At 41.1% G+C, this 26,751-nt stretch overlaps 2 protein-coding genes across 9 annotated transcripts in view; both read right to left on the bottom strand.

Moving 5' to 3' along the window:
* Positions 1–72: 72 nt before the first annotated feature.
* On the bottom strand, positions 73–18,308 carry mybpha (myosin binding protein Ha). 2 transcript variants are annotated; one of them, XM_079677219.1, is made up of 13 exons: positions 18,086–18,308; positions 16,782–16,832; positions 15,873–15,938; positions 15,049–15,183; positions 14,469–14,636; positions 11,159–11,247; positions 10,858–11,053; positions 10,356–10,495; positions 9,645–9,804; positions 8,114–8,250; positions 4,168–4,354; positions 3,721–3,777; positions 73–2,783 (listed from the first exon to the last, which is right to left on the bottom strand). In XM_079677219.1, exons 1-12 carry the CDS (start codon positions 18,273–18,275, stop codon positions 3,749–3,751), a joined length of 1,548 nt encoding a protein of 515 aa, XP_079533345.1. In that variant the 5' UTR covers positions 18,276–18,308; the 3' UTR covers positions 73–2,783; positions 3,721–3,748. The 2 variants fall into 2 exon arrangements, with proteins under 2 accessions (XP_079533345.1, XP_079533346.1); XM_079677220.1 differs by lacking the exon at positions 16,782–16,832 and having other exon boundaries at positions 18,086–18,307.
* Positions 18,309–18,678: 370 nt separating this feature from the next.
* nav1a (neuron navigator 1a) overlaps positions 18,679–26,751 on the bottom strand; it is a 93,711-nt gene continuing 85,638 nt past the window's right edge. For 6 of the 7 annotated variants that reach the window (XM_079674072.1, XM_079674073.1, XM_079674068.1 and 3 more), the window contains 14 exons: positions 26,649–26,751; positions 25,414–25,598; positions 25,156–25,318; positions 24,867–25,044; positions 24,678–24,766; positions 24,480–24,578; positions 24,199–24,370; positions 23,382–23,647; positions 23,121–23,272; positions 22,958–23,029; positions 22,644–22,849; positions 22,146–22,264; positions 21,845–22,033; positions 18,679–21,182 (listed from right to left, as the gene is read on the bottom strand). The exon at positions 26,649–26,751 is cut by the window's right edge and continues 19 nt beyond it. In XM_079674072.1, the coding sequence (XP_079530198.1) occupies positions 21,087–21,182; positions 21,845–22,033; positions 22,146–22,264; positions 22,644–22,849; positions 22,958–23,029; positions 23,121–23,272; positions 23,382–23,647; positions 24,199–24,370; positions 24,480–24,578; positions 24,678–24,766; positions 24,867–25,044; positions 25,156–25,318; positions 25,414–25,598; positions 26,649–26,751 (2,089 nt within the window). In that variant the 3' untranslated portion in view covers positions 18,679–21,086. The remainder of the gene's footprint in view (positions 21,183–21,844; positions 22,034–22,145; positions 22,265–22,643; positions 22,850–22,957; positions 23,030–23,120; positions 23,273–23,381; positions 23,648–24,198; positions 24,371–24,479; positions 24,579–24,677; positions 24,767–24,866; positions 25,045–25,155; positions 25,319–25,413; positions 25,599–26,648) is intronic. The other variant, XM_079674070.1, reaches the window with a different exon arrangement.

Raw genomic sequence — 26,751 nt, 5'->3', positions numbered from 1 at the left:
TGCTACAGACACGAGTTTTGAACAAATCTGTCGCGTGTAAAGACACCGGCAGCAAAAAATGGTGAGTGAAACCATAGAGTATTCATTTAAAGGGTCAGTTTACCCATATTGCACAAAAAACACCACATAACACTGGTGGCAATAAGGCATGCTTATCAATTTGGTTTGGCTAAAATGTACAGAGATTGAGAGATATCAAGCATATTTGGACTCCCTCTATTATTCCTTTAGTGTAATGGCACAGATGTTGCAGTTTTTCTAATGTGGCAATGATTTGAGAAGAAAGAAAACACTTATCATTCCACTCACAGACACCGGATTTTTCCACACAATCAAAATGGCACCTTGACACCCCTTGAAAGCCCAAAATCCAATGCTTAGCAACATTTTATCCATCCTAAAAGTAAGTGTAGCACTGTGTGAAATGTTGGTAGAAATGCACACATGTAGTAAAATACAATTTTATTTTTGTATTAAACATCCATACAGTCATTGCAGTAGTATGTCTAAGGATTCACTGTTTTATTGAGTAGTAAATATAATATAAATACTGTAACAAACAGCAGATGGACACAGGCAGAACAAAAGGTTTTAAATATAGCCTTAAACACATGTCACTAACTTAAATAACATACAACAATTGGCAAACTGGGATGGGTTGTGCAATGTGGGTCTTCCCCAAATACTGGGAGGAGTGGGTGAGTCGGGATGGGTGGGGGTGGAAATAGATATGTAGATGTTGGTATGTTGTTCTGTCCCTTTCTTCAGTATGTACACACTGCTGCAGAGGCAGCCACGGCTCTCTATCACATCCTCAAACAATCTGAACAAGATAAGAGAAACACACAGAAAGGGTTAGAGGGATACACACACACACACACACACACACACACACACACACACACACACACACACACACACACACACACACACACACACACACACACACACACACACACACACACACACACACACACACACACACACACACACACACACACACACACACACACACACACACACACACACACACACACACACACACCACACACACACCACACACACACACACACACACACACACACACACACGCACACACACACACACACACACACACACACACACACACACACACACACACAGAAATAAACACACTGGGGGAAAAATAATTAAAGCGAGAAGAGAGTTAAATGGGGTGTAAAAATCACTTCAGACAGGAATGGGTGTGTGTGTGAGTGTATGTGTGAGTGTGTGAGTGTGTGTGTGTGTGTGTGTGTGTGTGTGTGTGTGTGTGTGTGTGTGTGTGTGTGTGTGTGTGTGTGTGTGTGTGTGTGTGTGTGTGTGTGAGAAAGAGAGACAGAAAGATCCAATGTATATTTTCCATTGAAGATTATCTGGCTTGGTTTCTGCCCTCTTAGCCCTTTCTCCCTTCTTCTCACATCAATCCACACTTGCTGTTGACTTGCAGTAATGTGAGGAGTTTGGCTGAGTACCAAATCATCTGGAGTAACTTTTAGAAGCTGCGGAGTGCTGGCTGACATCACCCCTCACCCCCACCCGAGGGTGAACGCTGCGTTACCTCTCATTTTCCCCTTGAGGGGCCCCCCCCATGTACGGCTGTGCTTAATGGGACTGACACTCACAAACGTGATCTTGTCATGTATACGCCGCAGTTTACACTGACACAAAGTGCGTCTTCGGTTACGTGATCAGAAGTGGACAGCTGTAAATACAGGTGTGAATGCATCCATCCACATCAACCATGCATTAAGATCTGGTCACTTGAGGAGCGTTGGGGGGTGGTCAGGCAGGCATGTGACCCCATTAGAGGTACTGTATAGTGTGAGAACAAGTGTCCCTGAGCGTACTGAAGGTCATGTAGTTGGCATGTAGCATAGCAACTTCATCGGTTTATTTGCTGATGTCGAGAGAAGGAGTTGAGACCCTATATTTAGGGTTAATTCCCAAAATTACATACATGCTTCCTCTTAATGCTATATGTTATTTATACATAGTTTTTTCGCTCTGAAACTGTCAACTAAATATACACACAATCTGGATGTACACTTTCAGCTATAGTGTGTGTTTACAGGAACTCAAGTTTGAGTCTGGTGATATTTATATTTTTCTAATCGTCTCCAGATCCCACAAAAAGACCAAAAAACAAATAAAGAATTAATTGAGCCAACAATATTGTCTGTGACGTAAAGCATGATACATCTTATTCCCTCGTATACTATATGCCATTTTGGGTTTTTGTACAGAAAAATGTAGTTTTCTGTAAGTCATTCCATCAAGCTGCAGGGAAATAATTAACCCTCCAAATCTGACAGAATATTACCAGCCTTATCTATCAACATATTCAAACTGATTCTAATATTCAATGACATTTAAACCAAACATCACTTATAAAGGTGATAGTTTAAACTCATACCTACTTAAAGAAAAAAACACATTGCCTAACACCGCATCCTTCTCCAAAAGGTTCTTTAAAGGCCTCGTCACTTATTTATTATGGACAGGTTTGGGTTTGTATGAAAATATACAGCTCGCAATTTGTAAATAAAGTTATTTAGAAAGAACAAATATAAAGAAAGCAAGGTAGAAATTAAAATAATGACTACATTACGTGGACGCTATCGTCAAGGACTAATCACACTAAAGCAGCTTAAAGAGGACATGAAATAAAGGAGTTATTGCCTGCTTTGAACTTATATGCATTTATTGTGGTGAGGGTCGACTTCCATTGTAGTCAGGACCGATTTATACTTAAATGTTGGTCGCTAGGTGGAGAGGAGACACACAGAGAAGAGGGGAAGACAGAGGAACGATATGAGATATCTAAAACATATTATATAATTTAATTGGCTTCTTGCTGACATGTTTTCAATGTACAACAGGCATGGAAAGAGATAGTGTTTCACAGAGCCGTAAAAAGAACCTGTGGTATGTCCTTTACACTAAGGTAAAACCATTATCCTTCACTCTTTAACAACCTTCAACTGTCCCAGGCTTCCTTTACCTACATGTTATCTGTCTCATCACTTTCCTGCTCAAATACCTCCTCCCTTGTTCCTTCTCTTTGTCTTTTTACCTCTTGCCATCCTTTCCCATCACTTCATGTGTTTTTCACACTTTAATAAGGCTTCCCTTGTCAGCAGTTGAAATGACACTGTGAGCAAAGCCTCAGTGAAAGGCTACACCACAGGAGCATTTCAACAGCTTAAATCAAAGGGCCAATACCAAAACCCAAATGTGGCTGTCTATGAGTGACTGTATAAATAGAAATGTTAACGCTGTAAAAACAGCAAATTTGGAATTTCTCTATCACTGATAATAATCTCTGCCACATTACCACATCCAAAAGTAGGTGTCACAACATCCAGAACAAGATTTACAGAGAAGGAAGGTGGAGAGGAGGGAGGACAAGAGGGCTCACACACAGTAGAAATACAGAGGGCAGGAGGGAAGGACAAATGAATCGCAAGTAGTTTTGATTATAAGCTATGAATTTAAGACAATGCAAATCAGAAAAGTCATACATGCGTGAAAACAGAAATGAGCACTAGCAATAGTAACATGATTACAATTATATGTGTAATTAATTATTAAAGAACATTTGAGAAAGATATATAATTATTGAATGTGCTTCAACTAGTGACATATGGCAAATATTGTCACACTCTTGCACAGGAGTGGATATTTCTCTTTGTTGCTTACCTCTGGAGGTTTTGGTTTATTTCCCCTTCTACTTGCCAGACTCTGCCTGAATAATTTCTGTAGGGACAGGAGTATACAGTTTATTAATGTTTTTTAATTGAATTAAGTTTTGGTTGTTATTGCAGTTATAATCTGGATGTGCGGAAGCTGGAATCATCAACTAGTACCAATAATAAATTCTCCAAATGAGACACATTTTAGAGACTGTCTGACATTTTGTCACTTAGTGAACTCTTGACACCAATTGTCCTAAAGCAAAGCTAAACAGCTGCTGGTTTCAGATTTAAAATTAGCGCACATCGCAGTGGTATCTTTTACTAAGTGTTGGCAGGGAATTAAACGAGTGTATTTCCTTATATGTTGAATCATTCCTTTAAAGAGAAAGCTGAATAGATTTGGCCTGTATACACTTAAAACAGTGTCCTTCATGTGTGTGTAGATACGTACGTTTGACCTCCAGCTTGCAGGAGACGAGGGCCTCTCCCTGGGGGTTGATGGCTCTGCAGGTGTATATGCCGCCATCAAAGTTGCCAGGCTTACGGATCTCCAGGCAGCAGATTCCCTCGTTAGTGAACTTACGATACTTGGGGTCGTTACCGATGATCATCTGATTTTTCAACCACTCAATCTGAGGCTGAGAAGACGAGGGGAGACATTTATCAACTACAGTATACAGTATTAAGCTGAAATAAATGCATGTAGGATTTTGTTTTGTTTATTCTTTATCTTGGCTATTGATGCCATTGTACAGTTTTCAGACCTGTTTATCAGAACTGCTTTGTCATACTTTAACATGGAGTAAACAGGTCTTTCAGTCTGTTGTCAACATGTCTTCCAGCCAGCTCGGACAGTCTGTGCTGAGTGGGAGTTTTTGGTAGTAATATTGGAGTGATACAAGTGTCCTCAAGTATGTGCCTCTCTGGGCTTCAGTGACAGTCCTTGCATGGATTTCCTCACGGTCCGGCCTCATGCAAGGTGACTCTGCCTATTAGATTTCAGGTCAGCCGATGCATTCAGAAGGGTTTCTATCATTCCTTACTCAACGATGTGCAAAACAAATTTAGTTCTTCGTTGCTGCTGACGACACCTTTTCCTCTATTTAAAGAATATTTGTTAACTCACATATACATTTAGATGGTAAAGAAGGTCAAACAGTCTCTGACTAAGTACATTATTCTCTGATGGAGTAATAACTTTTAGCTGATTTTTCAAATCCAAAGTGTAATATTAAATTGAATTTACGTCTTTAAAATGAATAGGCAAGTTTTAACTTATTCAAGTCAGTACCAGGATGTAGATTGTCATTTTAAAGCTGTTGAACTTATATTTTATTAAAAATCACCTATTGTGCAAAATCCACTTTTTCATGTCTTTTATACATAAACATGAGTCCCCTCTGTGTAAAGAGATTCTGAAAGTTTCAGGAAAAAAGATTTGCTCAGTTTTCGTCCTGATCCATTTATATAAAAACCTGTCTGAAAATGAGCTGATCAGATTTTGGCCACTTTGTGATGTCATAATGTTTTTTGGGGTTGTGTAACCATTAGCCAATAACAAACCAAGGTAACCCCCCACCCCCACCTTATCACCTGAATCTCCTCCTAGAGCACCATTGTGTTCTTTTTAACCAGATATCTTTCAGAGGGGCGTGGGGAGTGGCTCCTTATTTTCATCTGAAGTAACAGACAGAGAATCAGCACTTTTGAAACAGGGCTGAAACAGAGGGGATTATGGGATGCTGCAATGATCGGTTTGGAATTTCGAGCCAAACACTTCAGAGACATGTTTGTATATATCTGAGACCTATAATATATTGATAAAAAAAAGTATAAAAGGGGACCTTTAAGTATAACTTAGTTTTGATTAAACTACGCTGGGCAAACACTGTTAAGGGAAAATTAGGGTCGTCTCTAATGATTTCTCCATCTCCATTGCCCTCTCTGGTGGATAAGGTGGACGGTGATGAAAAGGATTGAACGGTTTTCCTCCATGGCATCACACCATGTACTACATATTTGAGCTTTTGGCAGCGGGGAGAAGCTGATGTTTCTGATGTTGTTGCAAACCAATACCTCAAACACATGGTAATGCTGCTACTGCTGTTTATCTTGGCAGAGCTGCATGTTCTACATGAGGTCAACAGTTAACTCCAACATATATGATGAAATGAGATCATAGTTTGGATACATGCATCAATGCATCAACACATGGAATCAGGCGTCAGCGTGCAAAGGCATGATGGTTTATGGAGAGGATTTTGATGTAATGCATTTTTATCCCAGCTAGCGGCGCTTCTCTGTGGATCGTAATATAGGTCAGTTGTGTCTGCCGTCTGTCCATCAGACCGAAATATAACTTTGGCACAAATAGTAAAGGTCCCCAGAAGATGATTCCTAATAAAAATACCAGCTGCATGGGTTACTTTGCTTTGGAACCAATACGAAAAATAGAGGTAAAGACAAGCCAATCCATCCCTTCCTCTCTCCTACTATTACATCTTCCTTTATCTCTTTCCTGTGCCATCATATTTCTATCTTTGGGCATCCTTGTGTGTGGGTAAAGGGATAGTCATTCCTACTGATAACAGCGCTGCAGTCTGGATGGATGGCAGGAATATTAGCTTCTGTGATACATCTCTACTTAGCAATTACAGAACAACACGCCTCTTATCATTGTCTCTTCTTTGTCCTCCCTGTTTATCTGTCCTCTCTCCATTATCTTCAACAGCTTCACATGTTTGAATGTGACAGGCAGCTCTTTATCAGACACAGCAAGGCCACTTATCACTATAAATGCCTTTCTGCTGGACCTGCCTCTGCCGCCCTTATGGGCTCTCACTTTCAGCCAGAGCTCATAAACTCACACGTTATAACACAAGTGCCGGAAATATGAAATCATTTCATTTCATTTACATAGTAGGCTTAAAAGCACCTCGTTTAACAGTATTAAAGCTGATGGTTATCAGGCCATGTACAATTACTTATCTAGGGAATTGAAACAAGTGGTAGGGACAGATTTGGAAAGAGAAAAAGTTTGACTGAATTACGTATGTTCAAATTGTGTATGTATGTGTATATGTATTCAAATTGTTGTAATTATGTATAACTAGATGGCTTAGTGACATGAGGGGAACAACAGATACATGTTTGTGAGTGGTAACATGAGGGATTAACTTGTCACAGGATTTCAATGTAGAGGTTCAAACATGTGTATATGTTTCTCTCTTGTATTAAAGAGGTATTGGGTGCCTCTCTTCTAATGGGCCCCTAAATATGATCAGTGTGTTTTTACACAGCTGCCACAACTCAGTTAGCAGCTAGTTCACAAGAACAGACACTAAGAGGAGATATTTGACACCTACAGTATATATTAGATGTCCACTTACAGTAGTGTTGATGGCTCAATTAGCCAATCTAAGTAATCAACTCCTCAGTGTATGCTATGTTGTCAGAGAAAGTTGTTCTTCTTTTATCCATAATGAACATTTGACAGTGGTGTAGTCAGTGGTGATGAAGAAGTACAAACTACTTAAAAAACGAAGTCTCTGCCTCTAGGCTTTTGTACAGGTCCAGTTTCACAAACCAACCAACTCATGCAAAGCTTTAGTACCAGAACCAAGCTGCTACATGCAATAATCTCCAAGTCAAACTAGGACTCGACCCACAGTCCTTTACATTTCAGATTCCACAGCTTAGTGGCATGACTCTAGATCAGGTTGTGTTTGATTTGTCTCAAATACATTTGCAAGGAAAGTTCAACCGCTGCTGTCCCTGCTGATAAGTCAAGGACAGCGAGGACGCACCACGGCTGGCAACCTAAGCCGTCTGCGTCAGGCAGACAACTGAAAAGATATGTTTAACCAGAGCGGCAGCCGCCAAGACAGTGAGAGACATACTGAAGCTTCACATAGACATACCAGTGCAAGCCTTAACCCACATCTACAGTGGATCTTTATAGCAGCGACATGAATAACTCATGCGAAGTTTCTCATGCTTTAATGATCGAGGATCCCCAAACAACCTTCGAAAAAGTAAATATGAAATACCTAATGTTGTATCAGGCAACAAAATACCTAATGTTGTATCAGGCAACTTCGTACAAAATATAAAACAAGAGAAATACCAACAATACAACATTCTTCCAGATGTTTCTTCAGCTCCCTCCTCTCTATGTTAAAATGCTATCTGTTGGTATTAGTTATCAGTCAGGAATACCAGGAATGTCACTGTGATCCAAGACATGATACACTAATAAGATATACTATAGGTGATGGAAACATGAACTGCAACCTGGAAAGGGTACAGTAAGAGTCCTTGGAATGATGCAGAGGGATCAATGGGCTTCTGGGAAACATGCGGTGTGTGTACAAGCAGTGTGTGTGTGAGTGTCTGACCCTGGGGCTTCCACGGACGGAGCACAGCAGCTTGGTGGTGTATCCCACCGTGGCACTGCGGTTACTGAGGGGGGTGGTGAACTTCGGGGCCTCACTGTAGTCACGCTCCAGGTACTCGGGAGGCGTGTAGGCAATAGCTGTGAACAAATGGACCAACGATACGATTGATTTGATTGTATTTAGGTATTTTGTATTATTTCCTTTTGTTTAATTTGTATTTATTTATTTCAAAATTGTATGACTCATTGGCACTAGCTTTATATGTATTGTTTATAACATTTTGCAGGTCAACCCTCTTGTTTCCGGGTTGGGCAGGGAGGGATGTTTTAAATAGACTTTATTATACTGTATGTCATCTGTGTCAACTGTATGACTGGCGACTATGCCCTGATATAAAAATTGCAAGTAGTTCAAAAAGAGAATGATTGGCATGGGATAGTTTGGACTCTGCAGCAGCTGCAGCCATGTGGCACGCAAGTAGTTTTAACCTCAAGAGGCTACACTGGTGCTTTGGCAGAGGTCACTTTTTCTTTTCGAATTTCTACTGTTTTCTCGCTCTAATCGATTCCGCTTTCCCACGCTGTCAAAACTCCTTAAAATTCCCAATTCTTACATCGCTATTAACCCTTAGATGCATAAGTGTGTATTTTTTTACCCGGTGAGGTGGTTTTCTTGAAGTATCTTTGTAATAATATTTTTTTATCATTTCATATTCCAACTATTCCTCAAAAAACATGTTTTGGATATCATGCCATTCAAATGTTTTATTTAAATGTTATACGTTTTAAGAAATTGTAGTTTTTGTGTTACTACCCCAAGCTTCCATAAGCAACAACGACATGCTGACTGCAGTGGAGTTTGAACCTGTGACCATCTAATCCCAACACCAAGGCTCTATCCACTGTGCCACACGCCTCCTTATTATAATTATCTTTCAAATCCTCGTTGCTCGAGCCAGTCTCTCAATACTGTTTTTTATGTCCATCCCTGTCTCTTTATCATACTTTTGAATGTGTTCATAGGGAAAATACCAAATGCCTACTTTGGAAGAAGGTAGGCATGCATTCATAAATATGGGGGGAAGGGAGAATCATATAAAAGCAGGAATAACAGCACACATTTTCAGACCTAGCAAGCCGTCATGGTGTCGAACAATGTACGACACCATGAAGGCTTCATGTTTACATGAAAAGTGACAACAGTAGTGGCTCAATTATCAAAAGTGAGAGAGCGAGGACACACACAGGAAAAGTAACATTTGCTCCGCCAGCTGTCTTAATGTTGTCAGAGCCTCTTAAAAGTTATTTCAGTTGTTGCTGGACACTAGCCAAGAGGCCTACCCACACGATTGAAGCAGTGCCAAGGTCATTTCCACTCCTCAAGTCTTCACTTTAAACACACACCCTCTAGACTCTCTCACACTCACTGCAGCTCCTTCAAGTCCCCACTTGTACTGCAGCCTTGTCACTAAATGATCCATCATGTCGACACGTTTCCCTAAGAAGAATTAAGGATTGAAGAAGAAGATCACCTGTCTTGTGGATTGTGGCAACCCCCTTTGTGACAACGCTCATCTCACTGATGCCCACTTGGTTCTCAGCGAACACTCTGAAGATGTACGAGTTGCCCATGATGAGGTCTGAGACGGTGGCAGTAAGCCTGTGGTAGTGCTCCAGCACCGAGAACCATTCCTGCAGGTCGAGACAAAACAGGCGTCCATTTTAACACAGCAGGAAACAAACATGTAACTTTAATGCATCCTTATTGGATCGGTTATCATCATTAAGCTATCAATTAACCAATCATTAGCCTGACATCTTTAGATAGAATATTATTTCCCTTGATTTCAGATTTCTTTTTTTTTTGGTGCAAAAACAAAACAGCAGTGACTGGGGCACCACATTAATAAGAAAGGGAGAGAAGTACCCTAAGAGACATATACAAAATGATGGACTAATATAATTAATAATACAAATAATCTTTATAATAACATCTTGAAGTTACTGTCACTCAAGCAGTGTTTAATGATTAAGTCGGTCACCAGCAGTAGTGGGAAGATCAAAACAATTCTATAAAATGCATGGAATAGCCCTATATTCAGTGAATGAAAGAATTTACAACATGTTACCTCAACACTTAGGTCCTAGGTATCTATGGTGGGACTCCTGTTAAACTATTTGTGTCTAATGTACATCTCATTTATTTCTGCAACCTGTGAAATGTATGTTCAGATCGGCCATACCCCGGTCTTCCTGTCAGACTTCTGGATGGTGTATCCCGTGATCTCTGTGTTGCCATTGTCCTGGGGGGGGGTCCATTCCAGTGCTGCGTTGAAGCCCCAGGCGTCCACCAGCTTCACACTGGTAGGATTGCCGGGCCGCTCTGAGGAGACACGAAAGTACTTAGAAAAGATTAAATAATAACCAGTGTGTTCCTCGAAGCACGAAAGGTGTTTGCTCCCCAGATCAAAATTAAACCATATGTTTGTACGCTAATGCCTCTAACGTGGGGCCAGACATTTAAACAGTAGCAGCTTACAGCCGTGTTGAAGGACATCATTGTTAGAGGTGTGATGTGCTTAACATTTCTTGGAGCAAGTCACAGGTCTTCAACAAGCTAGCAGCATGAACTGCAGAGTAGATTCAACGGGGAGGTCTGAAATAATTCCACATTTACACCTGTCCAAAGCACTCACATGTGCCTCCATGTGTGTTTGAGTGTAAACATAAGCATGAGCGACTAACCCACAATCTGAAGGACGATGGCGGATCTGTCTTCAAAGCTGTCCACTTTGACTGACATCTCGTAAACACCAGAGTCGTCCCTCTCTGCCGTGCGGATAAAAATGATGCTGTCCTTGTCACTGTTCCTGATGTTGACCCTCTTTGTGTCCAACGGCTTACCGTCTTTAAGCCAGGACACCACAGGTTTGGGCTTTCCCTGAGGAGTTTGAAAAAAAGAGAAGATGCAAAGTAAAATCTGTGGAGTTTTCTGTGCATTTTTTTTGATGGTTTATACAGGTGTTGTTTATACATGCTTGCTTACAAGAAAGGGGATGACCATGTTGATCTGCTCTCCAACCTTCCTGACACAGCAGGCTCTGAGAGCGCGTGGCATGCGGACCTTGGGACGTTCTGAAAAACAAGATATGTTTATCCACTGCATCGCCCATCATCAGTTTTGCCTAACTTTTGATATTGACATAATTAGGACAACTACATACATAAATCATCCACTTAACCACCTAAGCTAGCATTACCAGCAAGCAATGTACAACATGTGATATGTCCACTTCAATTTTGTGTCTTCAAAGTGAGGTCATGTAAAACAGGTCAACAAGACATAAATAGACCAGACACTACGAGGCGAAGCTGACAAGAGAACATGATTAAAAGAGCTCAAATTAACCTCATGAGTTCATACAGGTTAAAAACTTATATAACAATCAATTTGAATGGTTTTGATGGTACATTTTAGGGGAATTCCAATGATCAGTTTATCAATAAACAGTAAATGAATACTCAGCTTTTCGATATTCGTCAGTACATTTGAAAGCTAAAGTGGTCAACATTCTCTGGTTTAAGCTTGTATGCAAATAAATAGTAAATTAAACATCTTTCAACTCTGAAGGACAAGTTCCCACTAGTTATTAACATTTTCGAGACTAAATGACAACACTTCATCCAAGAATCCACATCTGTGTGGTTATTTCCAATCCAAAATAAATGAATATCCAAGTCTTATTGATGATTTTGAGTGCTAGCTGAAAAAATGGAGTGTGACAGGAAAAAGTACAGTATCTGGGCAGAGAGGGGCAAAAGAGGAAGACCCAGCATCCAGCAGCTCTTAAAATAGCTTAGGTGACAAGAAACTCAGATAAACCCCCACATGTGTTCCCCTGTGTCCTGCACAAAGAAGCAGCAGGAAGACGTCATCACTTTCAAACTGATTGGAGTGTCACATTAAAAAACACTTAAGTACAACAGATATGGTAACTGCTGGTTACCATAGCTATACTGTGGATACAATGAAATGGATGCAATGGCACCGTTGTTGGGACTGGAGTCATTTATATTTCCAGTATTCTGGATGGCAGGGTGCTAAGTATCAGGGACGTCGAGATGCATGTTTCTGCTTAAGCAGCAAATGTCTGGAAAGCTCTATGGGCTTACTGGGTACATAAAACCAAGTGGTTGACCTCCATTAACTCGCTCACCCCGCTCTGACTTCCGTTTCCTCCTCATCCACAAAGAATGTCCTCATATGCCTATGCATCTTTCTAGGCCCCTTCTAACGAGGTTTCTTGCCTACTGTGTTTCATCTTCCTCGTCCCAACATTTGTCACCATATCATTGCTGCAGGGGCTGAGATCCAGCTCCTGGAACCCTCTGCTCCCAACAAGGATCAGGTCAGCCTCCAGATTTGGCTCAAACAGTAATCCCTGCTAATCAACACACTTCCCAGCAATGCCCGGAAGTGTTGCTGGAATTACAGCATCCAGCGGACAGCAAGGGCTCCTGCAAACAATCTGTAATCTGTCTTTGTCTCTGGATAAAGTGTCTTTGCGGGGGGCTTTCAGCACATGCAGGACAGCGTGTCTTTATAAGAGGCTTGTACATGGAGATGGGGGCCTGTTCAGGACAGTCTGTCTGTGACACACAGCTGAATTAACCCCCCCAACAAGCCACCGTGAATCCATTAATTAGGCTCATGTGTCGCTTCCCTCAGTTGACCAGCAGTTCAGATGCCATGACCGCATTTCTCCACTTAAGTTTCCTGTTTGTCCTCAGCAGTTTGAACCACAACCAGGAAATACCCTCAGGGACCAAGCTGCCCTTCTGAAAGTGGATAACTAGAGCGTGTGAGATCAGGTCCGCTGCACGTCAATGTTACTATGTCTGTTAGCGCTGATGGAAATATATGGCTCCAGTAACAAAACTAACTTCAGCTTTAACGAGGAAAGACGAGGCTGACGGGGAAGGTTTTACCCTCAATGACAGAAAGTAAAGGAGAGATGACTTTACGGGAGACTCCATGTGGGTTTTGAAGCCATTAGCTGCACTTCTTAACATAGACCTGTATAGAGAGATTGGCAAATATCTCTCATCTCATTACAGTGACTTTGAAGTGAATTTTTAATAGGGCATAATGAGGACTTAAGAATCTTTTTTTTATTGCAAGACATAAAAGAGACCACGCGACAGCTAGAGCTACCGCTATAAATGTTGGTGAAAAAGTGACAGTCGGGTCACACTGACAGGGATGACGTAAAAGAAAAATATGGCTGCCAGATGGCTCATTAGCCAAATGTGTTCCTTCCCTGACTCAGTCTTCCATTAAATCATCTTGAAGACAGATGCAGCAGAACCATTTTAGAGCAGACAGTTAACCACTGGCATGTTTAAGGCTTTCTGCAAGAGTGCAACATATCCTGACTATAAAAGATGAAATGCTTTTTCTCCTGGCCTGGATCAAGTTATTTTCTTTGGTCAAGTTTGATTGTGTGTACCTAATATGTACATAAATGTTCTGCATTTAAACATCAACCTGTCAATTAATGCTAATGCTGTCATGCAAAATATAACTGATGGTTCTGCTATCCAACATGCACTGCTAAAACAATGTTTACATTTATACTGGGGAATAAATATGTATATATAAATGTTTATTGGTATTTCCTCATATTGCTCTTGCTATTTGATTCAATTTGTTCCATGTTTAGTTATTCTATTTGATCTTATTCTTATGAAACACAAGTGCTATTTATATAAACTTTACCATTATCTATGATCCTTGTTAACATGTTGCTACTGATTTTCTTTAAAGAAAAAACGTGTCGAAACTTTGAGTAATTGACCTTCTTATTTGTGGTGTCAAACATACGACTGAAGATGCGTGTTAAGTGCAAACATGATGTACAGCTAATGATAGGGCTTGTCTGCACCTGTGGGATTTATGTGCATACATCTGTGCAGTCCATCTTAGGCCCTGGCAGTTAATACCACTTCTACCTCGTCGCCTGCCACATGAGCACTTTGTGGATGGGTCATAAGTTACAAACGCCAGGGGGCTTGTGATAAAGAGGTAACCGGACAGAGATCTAAAAAATGGTGTTTACATCGGTGAATGGGAAAATGTGAAAAATTATTGGGGAGGGAGATTCAGTAAGGAATTTCAGAGCCAATTTAGTAGCGTGATCAAAAACGTTTTTGGACATTTTGAGTGCTTTTGACACAGGTACACTTATGTTGAGCCCCACACATAGAATATGTGTTGGGGCTGTTTGGAATACTCTTTTAAGTAGACACTTATAAGTGGTCTGCTGTGCAATTGTGAAACATTGGTTGCTACTTACCACCAATCTCATGGATGGGCACTGGCTGAGCGAGTGTCCCAGGTTCACTGCGGCCGGCGGGGTTGACAGCAACCACGCGCACATGCAGCAGGTCACCCGTTGTCAGGTTATGGATGCAGAGGCTGTTAGCGACGGTCAACTCCTTCTGAGCTACAACCCAGTCTGTTGCTGCAGGGAAACACAGTTATTGTTTAAGTTTGTTTTCAGTTCAGTTTGATCGTTGAAGTATACATGTAATAATACCTCGATGCCAACATATATTCTTTTACTTTTACCTACAATCTCAAACTGTAAAACATCCTTTAATGGGGCATGTTAATTGGTTTATCGCCTGGTGACACAAGTTTACAAACAACCTGCCCATAAGAAGTACACTTTGGCATCCGTGAGGAAATCTCAGAAGGCATGCTGTCATCTGAGCAAACGAGCGCTTCTAAAAGCGGTGTGAGGAGATACTGTGACAGCCGGTGAAATGCTGCCTGCCGTATACGGTGTGGACACGGCTATGAGTCTATCTGCCCTCTGACACTCTGGGGACAGGTGCAGCCTCACAGACATACACACAGATACTAAGACTTACTTCCATCCTTGCAGTACTCAATGGTGTACCCGTCCAGGCCAGAGTCTCCGATGGTCTGTGGCTCCTTCCATTTAATGGTGAGGTTGGTTTCATTCACATCTTCCACAGATACGTTAAGAGGAGCACTGGTGGGGACTGAAAGAGGTTTGAAACAGTGGAGAATAATTATAGATTGAAGTGGATGGTGGACTGAGCTCCCCATTGACATCAGGACAGCAGAAAGCTTACACATCTTCCGGCGCAGACTGAAAACTCATCTCTTTCGACTCCACTTCGAGCGATAGAATTATTAACTAAGCACTTATATACTAATAAAGGGCTGGCTTATCTAAAGCTAGTTGAGTAGCACTTGAAATGTTTTAGCTCTATGAAACCTGATGTACTTATATGATTCTGTTTTCTTCAAGGTTGTATTTTGTTGGTCGAACGCACATATTGTAAGTCGCTTTGGATAAAAGCGTCAGCTAAATGCAATACAATGTAATAAAAGTGGACAGTAAGATTAAAAGGATAACATAAAAAAGAATGCTCACACACGCTTCACACACACACATACAGCATGATTATGCATAGGGCTGCAACTTCTGATCATTTATATTCTCAATAATCTGCAGATTATTGTCTTGATTAAGAGATTCATCATTTAGGGCAATTTACCATTAATAATTTCCTAAAACACAAGGTCTTCAAATGTATTGTTTTGCCAACAAACCTAAGAAATAATCAGTTGATCGTTTGCACAATTGCTGAGACCAATTAATTTTGTGACCTTTTTGCAACAAAAAAAAAGAAGAACTTTGTAGTTGTGTAAATGTTGGTGTTACCTGCAGGCGACAGGGGTGTCGGGGCCTCTGGCAGCTCCACAACTACAGCGACTTCCGCTGGAGCAGCTAACATCAGATGAGCAGAATTTTGTTTTAGAGACAAAGACAAGAAATAAAGATACATATCCAGAGCATATTTCCCATATAGTAAGAATTCAACCTGCAAATGCAGACTTTGACAGAACAATAAATCAGGAAATGAAAAGTTTTGTTAATAATCCACTAGGCATCACAGATGTGCAAAGCATGAGGGATAGCACAGATCTCAATAAAGCAGTGTATTTTGTGGTTGAGTAGTAGTGTTATTGTCTCTTTGGTGGTTTATGTTTACCATCTGTGGTAGCATCTGCAGCAGGAGAATCTGCAGCAAGAGAATCTGCAGCAAGAGAATCTGCAGCGGTAGCGTCTGCAGCAGGAACATCTGCAGCAGGAGCATCTGCAGCGGGAGCATCAGCAGCAATGGCACCTTCTTCAGTAGCTAGCGTTAAAATGCCATTAAAAAGCCAATCAGTGCCTTACATTATGACATTACTTATGAAGGAAATCAATCAGTCTCACGTCAATCTGAAAAAATCAAGATACACTCCACTGACACAAGCAGTAGGACAAAGCAGTGAAGCTGAAGCTATTCAATGACAAGAACAGAAGGTTTTATGTACCAAAAACAGAAAATCATCACATCCACGTCTAGTAGAGACTAGAGAAACCTTGCAGGTTGCGTAGGTTAAAAGGACACACATTTCAAATAGGAACACTTACAAGTGACAAAGTTGACAGACAGAAATACCAGGTTAACATAACGATCGTAAATAAGAAACATACACACCATGTGAAGTGCACAGTGGGACACCATCACACACATCATGCACTACAGCTTGTGTGTGTGGACCACCTGTGGTGTATGATTACCCTCAGTAGGAATCGTCGGGTCAGCTCCTTCCTCAGTGGCTATGGCATCAGCTAAAGTTAGGGGTTACATGTTAAGGTTAGCAAGCAACCAGCAATACCAGTCACTCGACAACATCCACCACTGATGTATGTCTAATGCAATTTGTGCTGCTACTTGTTCCTTGAAATGAATGGCCAGAAAAGGGTAATTAATAACACAAGTTTATTAGATGTTATGTTGGTCGGTAAGAGATCTGGGAGGACAATTCACTAATGTCGTCATTGGTATTTTTCTCTCTTCAAAGTTTTGGGAAAGTGTTTAATTCCAGTTTTCTACAGGTTAAATATTGTCCTCATTTACAAAGCATCAATCACTGATAACCAGCATTAAGAGACAGCCATCTGTATGCCTACTTAGGGATGTAAGACATTTGAGAATATTCAAGATGCCCCTTGAACGATGGCTACATTTCAACAAGTACCAGTCTAGGGTTAAGAGTGATTAGAGCTGCAGCACCCCCCTGTCTCTAGAGTTGTGACTAGTCTCACCGTCTCACCACATTGCTGCGTGGGCAGTGACAGTCTGGAGATGATCATCAGGAGTCAAAGGACTAGAGATTTGTTTTGAGGAAAGTAGTCACCATGGGTTTGCACAATGCATTCATCCAGATGAACAGTTCCACTAAAATGGCTAAAGAAGTTCATTTTAAAAAAATCCAGTGATTGACCATTGGGATGGCTGTTTACCAGTGTTGGGCAAGTTACTTTGTAACGCGTTAGTCCCAACACTGCTGTTTACACAGATTCTTGGAATTCAATATTTGTAGACTATTTCTTGTAACTCAGAAAACTTCTGTTTTTTCATCAATTTTATTTTCAAACTACTCTTATATTTGCTGAATATCTCACAGAGAGGTTCATAAGCCTACTATACAAGAAAAATAAACTTAAATGTGAAATTCTGAAAGCCCAATATTTACGTTAATTAATTTATCTTTACGTTTGTCTTGTTACTACCTTTCTGTTTGTCCCTTTCCCTTGCTCGGTTGTTTTTATACTGAACTGTATTATATTATCTGACTTTTTATTCGTTAACACAAACAAGTATTAGCTTTATCATCTGTGCTCGTAAACTTTAAATTGCAAACAAGTAATTCAGTAACTAGTAGATACATAATATTACCCACAGTCGATTAACGCTTGTATGCTGTGAGCTCGCGTTTCATATCTTATATTAGTCAAATTAAAGTTAGTTTAGCACCAAGCATCCTATGTCAGGTGGGATTTCCGCAGTTAGCATAGTGTTTACGGTCCCAGTAGGGTACCTGGAGCGCCTCCTTCAGCAGCGGGGGTCTCTGCGACGGGGGCTGCTGCCTCTCCCTCGGCTGCCGGAGCAGCTTCAGCCGGGGCAGCGTCCACAGGTGGAGCCTCTGCGGGGGCCGGGGCAGGCTCAGGTGCCTTTTCGGCCGCCTTCTTAGCCGGGGACTTCTTCATGGGTGCAGGTTTGCTTGGCATCGTGCTGATGGATAGTCCTCTGTATTAAAGGGACTAGGGGGATCATCACTAATATATATAGCGTCAGGGTTGGGGGGCATGTAGACAACTCCACCCATCCTCTGACTTGTATACCCCCTCCCTACTTGAGTCAAATTCTCATCTCTGTTAGGAATTCCATGACCTACGCAGTCAGGACAAACCCTGGCTTGTTTAAAAAAAAATCAACGCGTTTCGAGTTTATTCAGAATAAAATGTAGGCTACATTTAACTACTGTCAAATAACATTTTGCTCTTATAAAAATGACCATATGCTCATTGTTTCACTATACAATGTTCATACAGCCCAATTAAATGATCACACACAGGATTATAGCGTCCCCTGGTGGATAACATGGTGGATAAACACAGCGAAGACTGGTAGTGATGTGAAGAATGGCATGAATTTATTGTGTCCATTGCTCAATGTTAGACATATGGGATTTTGATGTGTTTATAGAGACATGCCAAACAACCACAGTTAGGCCCCCTCTTTAGCCAAGTGCTCCTTCCCCCTAAAGGAAGACAATAAAACAACAGGATTCTCGTGTTCTGCATACAGGGGCCATGCCTTCTCTTAGATCTACATGTACACGTTTCAGTGATTGTTGTCGCAGATGCACTGACTATTTACAGTGTTTACAATGTGATGTCATGTATAAAAGAAGGAGAAACATTTACAAATATTTGCATAAGAAAAACAAATCTGCTCTTAAAAATAATGTGGAAAGAGGAAGCAATCCAGTTAATAAAAATCCCTCCCAGGATAGGGTAAGTGTAGGTAGGTCCAATGAAACAATACTTTGGGATAACAACAGGGATACATGCTCAACATTACCTCCCCAGGGTTATATCTGTTCTTACACTGCTTCTAACTCTCAGGCAACTCCACAAAGATGTCACCCATTTAAAATGGTGTCAAATCGCACAAAAGCAGTCCAGTCATGATACACATTGTCAGCTATTGCAGACAACACAGATATCATCTTAACAAAAAGCTTTCATTGTTACTACCAGCCAAAGGTCAACATCGATAACCCACTTTCCATCAAAATGTGGGCATCAAGGTGACGACATTAAAGTGACATCAGAGTAGATGAGAGGAAGTGGTGATGTCTCCTCTAAATCGAGGCCTCTGTGTGGTAGATTAAAGCTGCTCCGAAGCAGCTTGAGGCCAAATAGTGTTTCAGGCACAGATAGACTAGGCATCATGTCTCAACTTTCCACCAGCACCCTGTTTGGAGGAGTAGAGGAACATCTGGACATAATATGGCAGTCTGAGGTACTTCAGAGTGAAAGGGGCAGAGGGAATATCTATAATACATACAGTTTCCTCCTCTTAAACATTTTCTTATGCTTTCTTCCTTTATCACAAGAACAGTCAAGATGTGAGCAATAAATACTCTCTGTAATCTAGTACTCTAACATATATTATGTGCAAACAAACAAAGGAAAGCAACAGGAGGAAGCAACTTAAAAATGAGTTTCAACCTTTCTTTCACCCAGCCCTTACTCTTACAATAACGCTTCAAACAATGCATACAAAGGAAGGTCTTAAAAATGTTAGAAAAGTATAAAGAGGAAACCGAATGAGGACATTTCTTTTAGATTCCTTTCAGCTGATGGCAGTTTTTTTTAATGATGTTCTCCATTTCCCCTTGGTGATGAATGAACAAAAACAGTGTCTCAATGAGTGTAACAGCGATAACGCAGGTGATAGTTGCTGTATACAGATGATAGTGGAAGATGAGTCAGTATAAAATCCTACAAAATCAAGATTTTCAAAGCTGTATTCATCTGTCACAAGAGAAGTTTTTGTTTCAAAACCAATCTCTAAATACAGAGTATACGCAAACGTAGCCAGAAATGGTAGGCCGTACATTAGATAAACGAGCAGTTCTGTGAGTTAAAAATACAGTTTGTTGAGTAGGGCCACGGTAGAAAACCATTGGCTACTGATGTTTTTTCCTTTACAGACTGACCCTAAAACCAATTCATCATTTATATTAATTATTCACTCATGCATGTTACTCTTACAGCTTCACGGTTTTGAATGAATGACAGAATGGCTGAACTGAAAAGAATATGTGTTAAATTATACCAAGCACCTTTGTTACGTCAGAAAGCACACCAGGAAAGCACTGAGGCAGGAGTAGAGGCTGCCACCTAGAGGATTTACTACTGAACGGCATGATTCCTGTTTAACACACGGTCACTGACACAGCCTCCTAAAATCCAATTACCACAAGTAGAAAATAAAGTGCATTTTTGGCTGTGGTCGAGTGATGATCCTACTTTTGGAAGAAATCAGAGTTACTTATGAGGTGAGTTTCTTTGTAAAGACTTCAAAGAAAACCAGTAACAGTAAGCACCAATAGTTTGTGGTGGAAGTTGTGGCAAAATAGCAATAAAATAAAAGAATGGGTCCTGATTAATGGGATTATAGGTCATATTTTGCATCATACTATTCCGGTTACCATGCACTTGCAGAGTCAACAACATCCCATCGGGAACAAATTGAGGGCAGAGGAAAGACAAGTCGATGTCTTCCCCTCTCATGATCATCACAGCTTCCTATAAAAGCAGTTGAATTGTCTTTCTGATAGCAGGGCAGAGCAAACCCTTCGTCCATAATCTCTCTCTCTATAGATCCTTTACATTTATGGTTGAAGCTGCTCACTGAGCAAACTATTAAGTTACTTATTGAGTCTTTAAAGTCTCATCGGGATCGCACCCGATGTGTCGTAATAACGTCCATAGTTCTTTAGATTGACAGACAGTCGCTTGTTATCCTCAGAGTGTCGTCTGCAGACTGGGATCCAGACAGCCTTCCCGCTCTGGAGACTCGATGTAGTTTGCAGACTCCTGGAGCTTCAGCAGCATGGCCATCTGGATAGCAGGAGGAAACAGATTCATTAATAGTTTTGTTTTTACAGAGATTTAGCTTGGCATAGAAGAACTATTTCTTTGAATGCATCCGAGTCATTATGCCAAATAAGAAACCATTAAAAACATTCTTTTATTTTGAGGGAACTGTTTGGCTTGTTATTTTTTACGGAAAATAGTGAACAGCCCATCATAATTGTCTGGGACAGATTAAACTGGTTTTATTGTCCAAACAACAAAACCAATATGAATTCAAACTGATAGAAATCCACAAAAAGTGATAAATCCTCACATTTTGGGGGATGATAACAGCACATTTTTGCTTGAGAAATGGCTAACACATTCAGCGGGATATTTATTAAGCATTTTTTTGGTATTTATTTATAGAAGGATAATAAGTGGCAAATAACTATCTGGGTCAGTTCATTTAGAATCTTTTACATTTTTCAATTTAGCAGGGCATTATACTGCCAATGCAAATGAGCTAAGCCGTAGTTGATCTGCTTTTCATTAAGCGCTGCTCAGTTCAGTCTGTCATCACACATTTTTCCTAAATAGTTTGCTGTTTATTGACTCGTTGACTGACATCTGACATCAGACACCTCATACCTATGCCTCCTCTGCTCTAACTAGTCCCCCCTCTCAACAGAAACCTAATGTATTACCAGTGGGTCTGACTCCAGGGTGCTGGGTGGAGGTGTATCTTTGGGGGCCTTCTTCTCCTCACTGGCTGGACCGATGCTGGGGGGAGGTAGGTGAAAGAGCTTGGACTGGTCTTGCTGTGCATTGGGCCAAGGGAGAGTCCCCCTCACCCACTCCACTGGATCCTCCCATACTGCCTTATGCCCGTGCACCTGAGACAGAAATACATCGTAAGACAACATGTAGAGAGGCACAGGAAGGAACAGCTGGTTGTTAGCACTAATGTTACACTTTGGAGGAGACAGTTTCTGTATGTGTGCTCACCTTGATGCCATCTTTGGATCCCTCCTGCAGGTACGGTATGATGGAGTGGTTCCACAGGTCAATGAACCACTGCCTGAACTCTGACACTGACACTGGGCATGACAGGAAGAAACAGGGACCTGGGGGAGGCAGCATTTCATGGTCAGTGATTTCATGTTAAATGTGTTCTTTTTTAGGTTGTTATCTGAGATTAGGGCTCTCTCAAATAAAGGTATAACAAAGCAGGGTGTTGCATTATTAAACTTGATTAAAAGTATAATGCTGGCACATTCTTAAAACCACAATGCTGAGATGTGTTACCAAATAATTATTTTTGTCAAAAGTACGAATTTCTCAATTTGTCGGTAGTTTAAAAAAATATTTTGGTAAGTAGGCTACACAACACCAAAATATATCACATAGGTTTTTTTGGGCCATTGATGATGCATTTTTTTTTAATCAAATGCAGAAATATGACATATGATACCTTTAACCGACCCTGTGTCCACTGTTTCTCACCTATGAGGAAGTCTGAAGTGCTGTGTTTCTCCAGGAAGGTGTGGAGGTGGTACCAGAGCTGAGGGATCCAGTCCAGTACGCGGAGGAGAGCCTGGTGGCATGCGGAGTCCTGCTCCTTCTCCTGGTACGCTTCCACAGCTTTACGGTGCAGGTATCTCACCAGGAAGCCGTTAGCAGGTTCCACATTGTTGGAGAAAATGACCATCCTGTGGTCATATGCAAGAAAGTTAATGTTTTACTTCATATGGTAGCTTCCTTTTGTATTTGAAAGTGTATCAAAATAAGGTTAAAAAATGTTCTGCCTTTGTGCTCACCTGAAGCTGAGGTGCAGACTGTGGTTAGAGGTCATCTTGGCAGGCTGATTGGTTGTCCCAATGATGTAAGGACTGAAACATCAACAAAGGAAATTATGTAGTTTCATTACATTTGATTTCAACCTCTTTAAAAAACATTCTGTAACTGTCTGATCTTACTCACCATTTGTGATACTTGCAGGTGAGTGCCCCGTTGACAAGCTCAGTGAGGCTAGCTGGATCACTGATGTCATCTATAATAACAACCAGCGGCAGTTCTCCTACAGTCTCTCTGTCTATCTGATTGGCAAGCTCTGACAGATACAACTGCAACTCCTGTGACAGCAACGACAATACATTTACATTTCCTGTGAGCACAAATCCACATTTTGTTTAGAAAAAAAGACAGCAAGATAACATCAAACAATCCTGATTAAGGTGCTACCTTCTGTGACTGACGATGCATGTTGAAGGTGACGGCAGCGCTGCTCCCGAGGAGGCAGGTCTCGTGGTCGGCCTCAGACAGGTCTGTGCGGCTGCGCTGCAGGAGGTAGTGGGCCAGGCGCTGAGCCAGGTAGGTCTTCCCTGTCCCGCTGGGCCCCGACAGAACCAGACGCCTGTGCTTCAGCAGCAAGCTGATGTAGTGCGACATCATCGGTTTAGGAATCATAGTCTCGAAAACCAGTGAGTCAACACATTTCTCTCTGAGACCTAGAGAGAGGCAGACACAAGGGACAAGAAAGGAGAAACAGTTGGATTTCAAATTGTAAAAAAACATGCATTTTCATATTTGTAGCCCTTTATTTAAAGATGATGTGCACTTTCATATTAAAACCATAATGTCTGTTTTTGAATTGCCTACATCGAGACAGACTTGTTTGTATCACTATTTTTTAAATAGGCTTTCCCCCCCATCGTATCACTGTTTAGTCACAATGGTTAGCAGGATCTGTTTATAAAACGTAACTATTGTTGCACTCATAGGAACTCTTACAATCAACAGAGTATGTTTTGACCACAATGTCCATTTTTGATTATTGTTTGTCCAAACATTCTTAACCATGCATGCTTTCAACTACATGTATAGGAAAGACCCAATACGCCAAAAGAAGAAATGTGTGCAAAAAACAGCTCTCTCTCTCACACTATCAAAACTGACTTTTCGACACCAGTCGCTGCTTTGAATGTAGGAGATCAATTCAAAGTAAAACACAATTTAAGGCAGAAAGGGTTTCCACTATCAGTCGGAGACAATCACTTACCTTTCAAAGAGACAAGAATTTGAGCTGAACCATTGCTGAGACAACGATAAGGTGAGGCCTGAGGTTTGTCCCCTCCCATCAACCTCTGCACTCCCTGGGTCAGCTGGTACATGTGCAGCGAATCACAGGACAGACCCAGGCTAGAAGTGGGGTCCACTTGAGTTAGGTAATCCTGGCAACAAAAAACAAACAAAGAAAATAAGTAAGGAATGATTTCTTAAATCACAGCAACTGCTTGAACCATTCATGTTGAAACAGTGAGAGGACAAGCATTCACTTACCTTGAAGGTCTTAACTATAAGGGAGTCGAGAGAGGACCAGTCAGTCCTCGCATTGACCGGCACTGAGCCCAGGTAGAAGTTCTGCTGCTGCTTACTGTCCTGCAGAGGCAGAGAGAGGGAAAGAGTGAAGCCTCCATGCTGTTCGATATAAAGCTGCGGTTAATATTGTATATAATGTAAGAAAAAAATTCAGTTTACCTCTGCTTGATCTCTTATGCAAACAAGCACTCGTGCACACACCTCATCCCGCAGTGAGGACACGCTTAATGTGTCGACTGGAGAAACATCTGAAAGAGTGAGGTGAAAAAGTGATGAAAGGAGTATAAAAATACAACTTCTTAAAAGTTGTGCGTTGGGTTGAAGTAGGTTGTACTTTGTGTCTCTTACCTGGATCTTTACAATCATTCAGACTGAGGCTGAAGGACTTGGTGAGGGACATGCTCATCGGCTGCCTCAGCGAGGGCCCCAGGAGAGAGGCCAGGCCTGAAGGTTGCGAGGTGGAGGAAGTGGGACCAGAGCCAGTCTTTAAATGATCATTCTCCGCCTTTAGGTTTTCCACCGTTGACTAGGACGTCAGAAGGCCAAAACGTGAATTTCAAGTTTGTATAAACACAAAAATTAAACTATCATTTTAGGAAAACACTTAATATAACATGCACATAGAGCCTTTACAAACCTGCATGTTGTTCATGGCTTCCCGGAGCTGCTCCAGTTGATGGGCAGAGCTCAAGGCCTCCAGTCGGATGTCTGTCAGTTCTCTCTCTTTCCCCCAGAGTTCTGAGCGTAGATCTGACACCGCCGCTTCCTCATTGTCTCCTTCGTCTGTCGTCTCCATGATCCTGAAGGGGACACAATGCATTCATCAGGGTCAGACGCACATGAAGCTGAACTGTCTAACTCAGTATTGAGCTATGAGTAACGTTTGTGTACTTACACACACGAGATGGAAGAGATTGAGGTTTTGAGTGACAAGTGCTCAATTTCCTCTTGTTCTCCCCCCTCATGGAGCATCTTTGGTGAGTTCGGAGCTGAGGAGTCGGGAGTGGCGATTTCCTCAATGTCTGAGTACGTTTTGGCGCCTTTCTTAATGCTGAAGGCCTTGTTGAAGGAGCTCCTCAGCTACACACGTGGAGATAAGCAGGGACAACATTTGACTAATATTCAGTTAATTAGTGCAACTTACTAAGAGGTACAAAAATATATCGATGTTTGTTAATCACACATGGTAAACATTAAAGCAATGTTGTCATCTTGGGAAACACTTATTTACTTTCTTACTCTGAAGGAGATGAGTGCATTGCATTTATTAAATATGTAGCTGAAGCAAAAGGCAATTAGCTTAGCTTAGCATACTTCCAGGAAGCAGGAAGAAACAGCTAGCCTGCACAAAGAAAATGTCCAGCAGAATCACATCTACATTTTTTCATTTTGATTTCTGATTAAACAAATGTGTGGTCAGGTGATTCTGTTACCTTTTGACTTAGCCAAGCTAGCTGTTTCCCCCTGCTTGTAGTCTTTATGCTAAGCTAAGCTAACTGACTTCATATTTAAAGGAAAGACAAGACAGTGGTATATCAACTATTTGAAGTAAACAAATAAATGTAAATGAAAATATGAATTTAACTTAATAGTTCTGCAGTCAGGTTATACTAGGTGTATGTTTTTGCCGATTTAGCACCCAGCTTTGGGGTCAGTAGGGTTATGGTTGTAAAAAATATGAATAAAAGACAAAATACACAATAAATCATGGTGTAAACAAAGACATACATATATTGACGATGGCAATTAAAACATTTAATGATTAAACCGAAGCTCTTTTTATGGAACGTCATTTCTGCTGATTGCCACTTTAACTGAATTACAGCCGCCCATTCATATTCATATTCACACAACACGCAGCCAATCAGTTGTTTAGGCAGTCAATGAGCAGAGATGGAGGGCTATGGAGGATTGTGTTTCAATTGTAGATGGTCCATAATGCTTTATGAGAGGAAAGAGGTTTTATAGCGACACAATGACTGCACTCACCTCAAGGACCTACAACAGAAAATAACATGACACAGAGGAGAAGCTGGTCACACTTACTACTATGTCATTATCACTACGGAGAATGAACTGTGAGAGGCTGTGAGAGTAAACCACTGCCCTGTTTGCAGCGTGCGTTCTTACCCAGCTCTTTTTCTTCTTCTTTTTTGCTTCTTGATCCTTGAAGCTGCCCACGCTCGACATACTGGTCAGGCTGTTGAGACTGGAGAGGCTCTCACATGAGTTT

The sequence above is a fragment of the Notothenia rossii genome, assembly GCF_949606895.1.
Source record: "Notothenia rossii genome assembly, chromosome: 4".
Taxonomy (NCBI): Eukaryota; Metazoa; Chordata; class Actinopteri; order Perciformes; family Nototheniidae; genus Notothenia; species Notothenia rossii.
The sequence above is the reverse complement of the archived record's forward strand: the minus strand, read 5'-3'. Positions and strand labels throughout refer to the sequence as shown.

What these genes read in the sequence shown, in the direction of transcription:
- mybpha (XM_079677219.1), bottom strand. Translation starts at nt 18,275, where the DNA reads ATGCCAAGCAAACCTGCACCCATGAAGAAGTCCCCGGCTAAGAAGGCG. An exon ending in CCCGACGATTCCTACTGAGG is followed by an intron (nt 15,939 to 16,781) that starts GTAATCATACAC and finishes ATCTGATGTTAG; the next exon opens with CTGCTCCAGCGGAAGTCGCT. An exon ending in GCCCATCCATGAGATTGGTG is followed by an intron (nt 11,248 to 14,468) that starts GTAAGTAGCAAC and finishes CTTGTTTTTCAG; the next exon opens with AACGTCCCAAGGTCCGCATG.